This window comes from Macaca nemestrina, chromosome 8 (genome assembly GCF_043159975.1).
Source record: "Macaca nemestrina isolate mMacNem1 chromosome 8, mMacNem.hap1, whole genome shotgun sequence".
Lineage (NCBI taxonomy): Eukaryota > Metazoa > Chordata > Mammalia > Primates > Cercopithecidae > Macaca > Macaca nemestrina.
The window spans coordinates 111,499,550-111,510,513 of record NC_092132.1 but is presented as its reverse complement, the minus strand read 5'-3'; the positions used below and the strand labels follow the sequence as shown (position 1 = coordinate 111,510,513).

The following is a 10,964-nucleotide window of genomic DNA, read 5'->3' as shown; positions in this document are numbered from 1 at the left end:
TATTTAATTATTTCTCTCACCAACACTTTTTGTTCAACTTTGAACAAAAAGAGGTGATTTAATGCTAATATATGGAGTGGAGAAACTCAACAAGGCCTGTCTGTTCAGGTTTTCCTTGGCCTCACTGTTCCTCCCTGCAACCCCCAGAGGGAAAGGAGCCCTCTGGAACTAGGGTTTAGTTTCTTAACAGCCAGCTGTCACATAGAAAGGCAGGGCTGGAGGAAGGTTAGAGTAGTATTTGCAGGTGCCATGGCTGGCTTTGGGGGAAAAGGGTTCTGGTTTCTATGACCTGTGAGGGGGAAGAGGGATTCTAGTTGCTGTGGCTTGCCTCAGGAGAGGATGAGCGGCCACGGAGAGAAGGGCAGGAGAAGGTCAGAGAGAGACTGTGCTTCTGAAGCTGATGCTTAGACCTTCATTTGGGATATTCTTTTCTGAGCCCCAACAACATACATTCATATGACCCATTGTTAATGCAAAGAGTCAAACTCTGGAAAATACTTGAAGAGATTTATTCCGAGCCAAATATGAGTGATTAATGGCCTGTGACACAGCCCTTAAGAGATCCTGAGAACACGTGCCCAGGGTGGTTGGGGCACAGTGGGGTTTTATGTATTTTCGGGAGGCGGGAGACATCAATCAAATACATGTAAGATACACATTGGTTCGTCTGGAAGGACAAGACAACTCAAAGTGCAGGGAGAGGGGTGCTTCCAGGTCCTAGGTAGATTTAAATATGTTCTGATTAGCAGTTGGTTAAGTTGTTATCAATAGAATGTCCAGGTTGTGATAAGGGGTTGTGGAGACCAAAGTTTTATTATGTAGATGAAGCCTCCAAGTAACAGGCTTCAGAGAGAATAGAGTGTAAATGTTTCTTATCAGACTTAAGGTTGGTCTTGATGTTAACGGCCCACCCCCACCCCCTTCCATCATGGCCTGAACAAGTTTTTCGGGTTAACTTTGGAATGCCCTTGGCAGAGAAGGGTCTATTCAGATGGTTTGGTTTTGGGTTCAGAATTTTATTTTTTGGTTTACACCATTATATCCGAACATATATAAATACAAACAAAAACTTCACCAAAAATTACTTTCTTTTTCTAATGGTGTGTGTTTTGAGACAGGGTCTCTGTCCCTCAGGCTGGAGTGCAGTGGTGATCTCTGCTCACTGCAGCCTTGAACTCCCAGCTCAAGTGATCCTCCCACTTCAGCCTTCCGAGTAGCTGGAACCACAGGCACCCACATGACGCCCAGTTAATTTTTGCATTTTTGATAGAGATGGGGTCGCATTAGATTGCCCAGGCTGGTCTCGACCTCTCTGGCTCACACGATCCTCCCGCCGCGGCTTCCGAGCGGCTGGGATCAGGCTTGAATCACTGCGCCAGGGCTTTATATTTCGTTTTGAAAATGCTGAGATGGATGCAAAGGGCTGAGTGCTCAGTGTCCGCCAGCCACCCTCAGTTGCGGCTTCCCTCCAAAGAAGGAATCGCACTCCCTGCTGGGGCCGCTAACAGCACTAACACGGTCCGAGTGACATCTGCAAAGCTCGGGAACGGCGACAGATGGGAAGACGCGTGGGAGCCTGGGGGGCCCTCGGGAGAGCCGCGCACCCTCGCGGCCGACTCAGCCAGTACCCGCACCCTCCTACCCAGATCCCGGCCGCCCACCAGGACTCTCTGGCCCGCACCTCTATGGTAGGAAACCAAGAAAACAGGAAGTGGCCTCGAGAGGGGGAAGGGAGGGGCGGGGCCTCCGAGGGGCGGGGCCTCCGCCACCACCTCCGCTGCGGACCCAGGCGAGATGGCGGCCACCGAGGGGGTCGGAGAGGCTGCGCAAGGCGGCGAGCCCGGGCAGCCGGAGCAGCCCCCGCCCCAGCCGCACCCACCGCCGCCTCAGCAGCAGCACGAGGAAGAGATGGCGGCCGAGGCCGGGGAAGCCGTGGCGTCCCCCATGGACGACGGGTTTCTGAGCCTGGACTCGCCCTCCTACGTCCTGTACAGGTAACGCCCCCGCGGCGGCCGCGGCGCGGGGCGCTCCCTGGAGGCCCGGCAGCCCCAAGACCCGCGGCGCGCGCTTCCGGCCCCAGCGCGCCCAGGCGAAGTTCCCGCGCGCCGCGTGGGCTGGTGCCGGGCGCTGGGCCCGGGCTGCTGCCGGGAGGTCGCCGCTTGCCAGGGCGGCGCCGGCGCGAGACCGCGGGGACGCGGAGCAGTGAGGTCTCGGCTTCCCTCCTGCTTTAAGCCACGCGGAAACTGCTGCACCCTGGACCGCACTCGTTCAGCTGTTCAGATGTCGCGATTCGTAAATACAAGAAATTTCCCGCTCTCTTTCACGGCCCCAGAACGCTGTGCCGCTAACAACCAGTGAATACCCAAGGGCTAGGGTGCAGTTCTGGTAGCCGGGCAGGAAACCAGGGCCAGATTTGCTCACCCTAAAAACGAGATGTGAGGCTCGTTCCCTTGGCTGGCTCTGCTTGGAGCACTGAGACATTTTCATCCAATCCATATTTTAGCGCCTCGTATCAGCCAGGCTAAAGGCTGAAAAGAGATTTGCTGCTGAACCTCTCTTAAGCCTCCCTGCATCGCCTCGTAGGTAATACAAGTGATGTGTACTGGGGACTGCGGTAACTTTCTTGCCTCTATCACCCCGTCTTTGCTGACGCCCAGTTCCATCAGTTCTTTGCTTTCAGATGGTAATGCTGATTCCCTAATTCCCTGTGAACCTGCAGAGATAATCGCCTTAGGTCTTACTTCTGTAGTTCTAGGTAAACCCATTCGATGGTTTGTTTACCTTGATTTTATGAATGAGTCGTAAAAGCCACTACCCAGATTTTTTTTTTTTTAACTGAAGATAATGTTTTATTGATTTAAATTGGTAGCCCCATAACCCTCAAGTCGGCTCTCTGGATTGTGAAATACTCAGGTTCTCACATGACTGTGTGTGATTCCCTAGTGACTAAATGACAGCATTACTTTTCCCAGGCCATTCCCCCAGACTCTAGGTGTCACGTCTTTGGTCATGATTTCTCTTGTAGTTCTCTTTGTATGATGGACGCAGTTTCTAGCATTGGATGCCACAGAATATCTCCTGTCAATAGCTGATCATTATAGAGAAATAAAAAGTGAAAGGCGTCTCACGCCTGTAATCCCAGCACTTTGGGAGGCTGAGGTGGGCGGATCACCTAAGGTGAGGAGTTCCAGACTAGCCTGGCCAACATGGTGAAATCCTGTCTCTACTAAAAGTACAAAAATTAGCCAGGCGTGGTGGCGGGCACCTGTAATTCCAGCTACTTGGGAGGCTGAGGCAGGAGAATCACTTGAACCCAGGAGGCAGAGGTTTCAGTGAGCCGAGATTGCGCCATTGCACCCCAGCCTGGTCAAGAGCTCTGTCTCAAAAAAGAAAAAAAAAATGAAAAGAATATAAGTGAAAGTGTTTAAGAGAAATTTGGTCACACTGGGTAGTTCACAGAAATTTCTGTAAGCACTCACTGTTGTCACTATACAGTTATTTTAGCATTGCTTATTAAGTAGTCATTGAATGCCGCCTGGGTGCTGTGGATGTTTTAAGCGCTTAACGTCTGTTACCTCATTTAATCCTCCAAAGACCCTTCTAAGGTTGGTAGGTAATAATATTGCCCTGATTTTATAAATGATGAAACTGAGACCCAAATAAGTAACTTTCTGAAGGTCACACAGCTAGTAAGTGCTAGACCCGGTGTTACAACTTAGGCAGTTGTCAGATTCCAGAGCCTGCTTTCTTATTAGTGATCACCTGCGCCACCTCTTGAGTAAATTAATAGTGCTTATTTTTATCTTAAAATGTCAATTCCTAGTATTTTGTTATTCAAACGTTTTAAAAATGCTGACTCAAAGAATCTTATTAGACCAATGAGTTAGATTGATTTCTAAGTTAAAAATACTGTGAGGCCGGGCATGGTGGCTCATACCTGTAATCCTAGCACTTTGGGAGGCCGAGGCGGGCGGATCACCAGGTTAAGTTATTGAAACCATCCTGGCCAACATGGTGAAACCCCATCTCTACTAAAAATACAAAAATTAGCTGGGGGTGGTGGCGCAGGCCTGTAGTCCCGGCTACTCGGGAGGCTGAGACAGAAGAATCTGTTGAACCCTGGAGGCGGAGGTTGCAGCGAGCCGAGATCACACCACTGCACTCCAGCCTGGGTGACAGAGCCAGACTCCTCAAAAAAAAAAAAAAAAAAAGCCGGGCGCGGTGGCTCACGCCTGTAATCCCAGCACTTTGGGAGGCCGAGGGGGGCGGATCACAAGGTCAGGAGATCGAGACCACGGTGAAACCCCGTCTCTACTAAAAATACAAAAAAAAAAAAAATTAGCCGGGCGCGGTTGTGGGCGCCTGTAGTCCCAGCTACTCGGGAGGCTGAGGCAGGAGAATGGCGTGAACCCGGGAGGCGGAGCTTGCAGTGAGCCGAGATCGTGCCACTGCACTGCAGCCTGGGCGACAGAGCGAGACTCCGTCTCAAAAAAAAAAAAAAAAGAAAAAATCAGAAAACTGTATACTCGCTGCAAAAACTTATAAAACTTTAAATTTGAAAACTGTTGATTAACTGTTCATCTGAGGGGTTTTTTTTTTTTTTTGAGACGGAGTCTCGCTCTGTCGCCCAGGCTGGAGTGCAGTGGCTGGATGGATCTCAGCTCACTGCAAGCTCCGCCTCCCCGGTTCACGCCATTCTCCTGCCTCAGCCTCCCGAGTAGCTGGGACTACAAGCGCCCACTACCTCGCCCGGCTAGTTTTTTGTATTTTTTTAGTAGAGACGGGGTTTCACCGTGTTAGCCAGGATGGTCTCGATCTCCTGACCTCGTGATCCGCCCGTTTCGGCCTCCCAAAGTGCTGGGATTACAGGCTTGAGCCACCGCGCCCGGCCCATCTGAGGGTTTTTTGTTTTAATTTTACTTTAATAGTTTAATATGTAAAGCATGTTGGCAAAACTTTGTCATGAAGAATCCAACCATGATTGCATTATGAGCCCTGTAAGTTACTAATGTCAATGTAAGTTTTAAAAACACTAGAGTTCTTTTTCTTCTGTATTTGAATGTAACCACTGGTTGGGAAATGTCTGTTTTCAGGGACAGAGCAGAATGGGCTGATATAGATCCAGTGCCGCAGAATGATGGCCCCAGTCCCGTGGTCCAGATCATTTATAGTGACAAATGTAAGTTTGTTTATATTAGGAAAAGGTCTGTAAGTTACACTTAGTAGCAGAATTGGAATTCACAACTATGTAGCAAGGTAGATGACAAATTTCTGTCTAATAAAAATCTGAATGACTTAAGATGAGTTAATTTTGTGTGTTTTTTTATGTATGATTTATCTTTATGATTAAAAGTTTTATTTTGCCCAAAGACTGGACATATTCTAAATAATAAACGTTACAGTATAATAGGTAATAGCTACTATGTGATTGTGGTTTTCTTTTTTTTGCTGGAGACTCCACCGCCTGGGAGATTGTGCATGTAGCACACAATGTAAATGAGTTACTGTTTTTAGAATAAACTTTGGTTGCTGAAACATCAGCATTTAAAAATATATTTTGTCAGTGAAGTGTTTGGCTCAGTTGGAATACATTTATTGATATTAAAATGAGTAGATTTTTTTCTTTGACAAAATATTCTTTTATAATGTGGAAATGTAAATTGAAGGTCATGGAAATGTTAATTGTTCTTCTAGGAAAGGGAAAATGAATAAAATGGAATGATAGTTTTGTAATTTTATGTATACATATTTCTTTCAGTTAAGTCTTTACTAAGATCATTCTTTTATAAAAGCGTTTTTTTCTGATAATAAAATGACAATGTTTAAAAAAGAATAATGATGCAGAGGTTTGCCTTATTAAGTATGCAGATATATTACTAAACTTCAGTGGAAGTAGCACAGAAATAGATAAGTAAGGACTCTAGAAATAGATCCTCACTCTATGAAAGCTTAATATGTGATAAAAAGGACATTTTATACCTTTATGAAAAGGGTGGATTAATCAAATAATGGTTGGAACAGTTGGCTGTGCACTTAGATAAAAGCAGAATTGTATCCCTATCATTCTTACGACGAAGAAGGTATTATTAGGCATTTTGTAAACCTCAGAATTGATTAAGGAAAAGGTCAGAATATATAACTGCACGAAAATGCAAAACTCTCATACGTTGAGAGATATTACATGTGAAGAGACAGTTCACGAAATAGAAATATCTATGAAGAGATATTAACCATACTAGTGATTGGAGAAATATAAACCATAACTTTTTCAGATTCATAAGTACTTATAACAGAGATGTTGGGGAAAACTAATATAATCATATGTTTCCATTGAGGATAAATTAATAACCTTTTTTGCAAGGCATAAAATTAACATTTTGGGCCAGGCTTGTTGGCTTACGCCTGTAATCCCAGCACTTTGGGAGGCCGAGGCAGGCAGATCACCTAAGGTCAGGAGTTCGAGACTAGCCTGGCCAACATGGTGAAACACTGTCTCTACTAAAAATACAAAAATTAGCTGGGCGTGGTGGCGGCTACCCGTACCCCAGCTACTTGGGAGGCTGAGGCAGGAGAATCGCTTGAACCCAAGAGGTGGAGGTTGCAATGAGCCAAGATGGTGCCATTGCACCCTAGTCTGGGCAACGAGCAAAACTCTCTCTCAAAAAAATATATATCTATGTGTATATATATAACATAGTGAATTCTTACATACACCATGGTTAGAAACCCTGAAGGAAAAGATAAGTTTTAACCTGTCAACCATTTATAGACAGATATATCAATTTAAAACTTACACAGCAGAAGAAACCACAAACAAGTTAAAAAGCAAGCAGCAGTGTGGAAGAAGATACGTCATTTGAACAGTATCCATATTAAAACTAAGACGTTTCTACAATAGGATAAGGAGACAGTTTAATGAAAAAATGGACAAAGGGTATGAACTGGCAATTCACAGAAAAGAAAATGCCATTGGCCAATAAAATAGGAGGAAGAATCCCTTATCATTAGGAATGACACGTTAAAATGAGAATTCCATTTTCTATCCATGATTTAAGTGGCAGAAATGAAAACTGTCTTATGATATTAGGTATGAAGATATATGAAGAGCTCCATGTATTTCATATGGGAGTTTTCATATGTTTAGCCGTTTTGGAAAGCAGTTTGGTATATCTGTTAAAACTGGAAAATACATTTACCTTACAACCTAGCAGTGTTGCTTCTAATTTAATATTCTGGGTTCATTCTGGCACATGGCATGAGAAGATATGCACAGGAGGTTAAACATATGGGAGTATATTTGTGAGAGAACTTTCTAGAGCTGGAATTACTGGGTCAAAGAGGATGTAAATTTTAATGATTTGTTGTAGAAGTTTTTATACTAGTTTACACTATCTTTAATAATGTATGAGTGAAAAATGCAAAGCCCAGACTTTGGAGACAGACCATCTGGTTCACATTCTAACTTCACATTTTACTGACTGTGTAATCTTGGACAAGTTATTTAACGCCTATGTGCCTTTGTTTCCACCTGTATAAAATGAGGATCTTGATAGTAACTGTAGATGTAGTAAATTATTCACATAAAATAATAGAATACTTTCTGGTTCATAGTAAGCACTATATATGTTAGCTACTATAATTTGCAGCGTTTTTTTTTTAAAAAGCAAGATATTGGAAGCTATGCCCATCTTTTGGAGAAATGGATAAAATGTATCGTTGTCATACAGTTGAATACTATATAACCATTAAGAGGATTTAGATCTATTATAACATGAACAGATCTCAGAAACAATAAAAAAGTCAAAGTTTTAGAAACTTTAAGCATGACAATATGTTGTTTATATTTTTGTTGTTGTTGTTGAGATAGAGTTTCACTCTCGTTGCCCAGGCTAGAGTGCAATGGCGCAATCTTGGCTCACTGCAACCTCCGCCTCCCGTGTTCAAGTGATTCTCCTGCCTCAGCCTCCTGAGTAGCTACACCATGCCTGGCTAGTTTTGCATTTTTAGCAGAAACGTGGTTTATCCATGTTGGTTAGGCTGGTCTTGAACTCCCGACCTCAGGTGATCCGCCCACCTCGGCCTCCCAGAATGCTGGGATTACAGGCGTGAGCCATCCCACCTGGTCTGTTGTTTATAATTTTTGAATTAAAAGAATAATGTTGTTTTGTTTTACCTTTTACATTGAATTGGATTTTGGTTGTTTACCTAGGAACCTGAGGCTTTGGAGCTATCCCAGCCTGATAGCCTCCCAGTTTATTTTATCAGTGTGCATATGTATGTGTGTATGTTTTGTGTGTGTGTGTGTGCGTGTAAAATAATGTATTTTATATATATATATTATATACTAGTTAACATGTTATCATTTTGTTTTAAATTTAAATTATTTGGAAACTTGGTTCTTTTTGTTTTTTGAGACAGAGTTTCGCTCTTGTTGCCCAGGCTGGAGTACAATGGTGTGATCTCGCCTCACTGCAACCTCTATCTCCCAGTTTCAATTGATTCTCATGTTTCAGCCTCCTGAGTAGCTGGGATTACAGGCATGTGCCACCACGCCTGGCTAATTTTTGTATTTTTAGTAGAGATGGGGTTTCACCATGTTGGTCAGGCTGGTCTCGAGCTTCTGACCTCAAGTGATGCACCCACCTTGGCCTCCCAGGGTGCTGAGATTACAGGCCTGAGCCACTGCTCAAATTCAACTTTTTAAATATAGTGATTAGAACCAGGTAACCTTTGCATAACTCAGAATTTTGTGAAGAGGAGTAATTGCTCATATTCTTATCCGATATTTTCACTTTCAGTATTATAGGCTAAAAGGAAAAACTGTTTCTCTGTAGTCAAAATACTTTGACACCAAATGTTTGGAATTTTCACACGAAGCAATTTTCTGTAGACACCAACTAGTTGCCCTACAATTTAATTCAGTTCTGACATTACCCAGACAGACCCCACAGGCCAAGGGATCAGTGCTGCAACATCCATCCCACTTGAGATGCCATTGCAAGTAGTGGGTCCTCACATTACCCACATCTAATATTCTACTTGGCTATAAGTGACCCCTTCCTGTTTTTTTCTTTTCAGAGACAGGCTCTTACTATGTTACTCAGCCTGGTCTCAAACTCTTGGGCTCAAGCAGTCCTCCTGCCTCAGCCTCTCGAGTAGCTGAGATTACAGGTGCAGACCACCATACCTGGCAGTTGCTTATTTTTTTTTTTTTTGAGACAGTGTTGCACTGTCACCCAGGCTGGTTGCTTGCGATCATGGCTCACTGCAGCCTTGACCTCCCAGGCTCAAGCGATCTTCCTACCTCCGCCTCCCGAGTAGCTGTGACTGCAGGCCTGGATCACCACACCTGATTAATTTCTATACTTTTTTGTAGAGGCAGGGTTTCACTATGTTGCCCAGGCTGATTTCAAACTGCTGGGTTCAAGTGATCTGCCTGCCTCTCAGTCTTTTGTTTTTTATGTAACCCAGTGCTCCCAATAAATATCCTTGGATACTTGCACACATGTGGGAGTATATTTGTGAGAGAACTTTCTAGAGCTGGAATTACTGGGTCAAAGAGGATGTAAATTTTAATTATTTGTTGTAGAAGTTTTTATACTAGTTTACATTATCTTTAATAATGTATGAGTGAAAAATGCAAAGCCCAGAATGTGATGGGATCTCGTTTGCATAAAAAATGAAGGATGGAATTAGGCTATATACTTGTAGATGCATAGAATATATTTGGAAGGATACACTAGAATGAGTTAATAATGGTTGCTTCTAGGGAGGAGGATTGGGAATTTAGTGGAATGGAAATCTAGCGTGAACCTTTTTGTACTGTTTGAGTTTTCTGCCTTTGGGTGGGCATATTTTTCAGATCAAAATAAAATGTCAGAAAAACAGGTATATGAATATATTTGAATATATGCACCCCTAATTTTCCTTTTATACATAAGGTCTATGGAAGATTTGGAATCTGGCATTAACTCATATGCGCACACGTAAGCAGTAAGCATACGGTTATACATAAATAGCCCATGCTTTTTGTGGCTGTGACACTAGGGCATTATCAGGGTGGGGCCACAGCCACTTGACTCTTTATTTTGCTTGTTGGTATAAATGATACACAGGCAAATAAAATATCTTTATAGGTATAGTGACATTATACATTATAGTGATAATTTTAAGTAAGATGATCCTAATGTAGTTGTGTGCTCTATCTCTAGTTAGAGATGTTTATGATTACTTCCGAGCTGTCCTGCAGCGTGATGAAAGAAGTGAACGAGCTTTTAAGCTAACCCGGGATGCTATTGAGTTAAATGCGGCCAATTATACAGTGTGGTAAGTAATACACATCATCAGTATTCCCTGCTTAAATATTTTACTTCAAGTGGCTTTTCTTTTTTTAAACTGCACTTTTCTTTTTTTAAACTGTACTTTAATTTTTTTAAACTGTACTTTATTTTTTTTTGAAGGGGGGAGGGAGTTTCACTTTTGTTGCCCAGGCTGGAGTACAATTGGTGCAATCTTGGCCCACTGCATCCTCTGCCTCCTGGGTTCAAGTGAGTTTCCTCCCTCAGCCTTCTGAGTAACTGGGATTACAGGCGCCCACCACCATGCCTGGCTAATTTTTTTTGTATTTTTAGTAGAGACATGGTTTCACCATGTTGGCCAAGCTGGTCTTGAAATCCTGACCTCAGGTAATCCACTCCCCGCAGCCTCCTAAAGTGTTTGGATTACAGGTGTGAGCCACTGCGCCTGGCCTTTAATTTGTATCAAAATAGCAATTCGCGTGTGGGTTTAAAAGTTAAGCTTCGTGAAAAGTAGCGATCTCCAGTCCATTCCCTCCCACTTGCAGTCCCACTCTGCAGAGATGGTAACTCTTAGGGATTTTTTTCTTGAATTAACCTCCATATTCTAGATAATTTGCTTAATTGTTTTTATTTTTTTCATTTCATTTTATTTTATTTTATCTTATT

General features: G+C 43.3%; 1 protein-coding gene across 2 annotated transcripts in view; it reads left to right on the top strand.

Moving 5' to 3' along the window:
- The first annotated feature begins 1,217 nt into the window (after positions 1-1,217).
- LOC105476512 (farnesyltransferase, CAAX box, subunit alpha) overlaps positions 1,218-10,964 on the top strand; it is a 31,592-nt gene continuing 21,845 nt past the window's right edge. The window contains exons 1-3 of one of the 2 annotated variants that reach the window (XM_071068306.1): positions 1,218-1,688; positions 5,094-5,179; positions 10,212-10,326. In XM_071068306.1, coding sequence (XP_070924407.1) covers positions 1,402-1,688; positions 5,094-5,179; positions 10,212-10,326 — 488 coding nt within the window. In that variant the 5' untranslated portion in view covers positions 1,218-1,401. Of the gene's footprint in view, positions 1,689-1,769; positions 1,995-5,093; positions 5,180-10,211; positions 10,327-10,964 lie in introns of those variants that run through there. The other variant, XM_011732482.3, reaches the window with a different exon arrangement.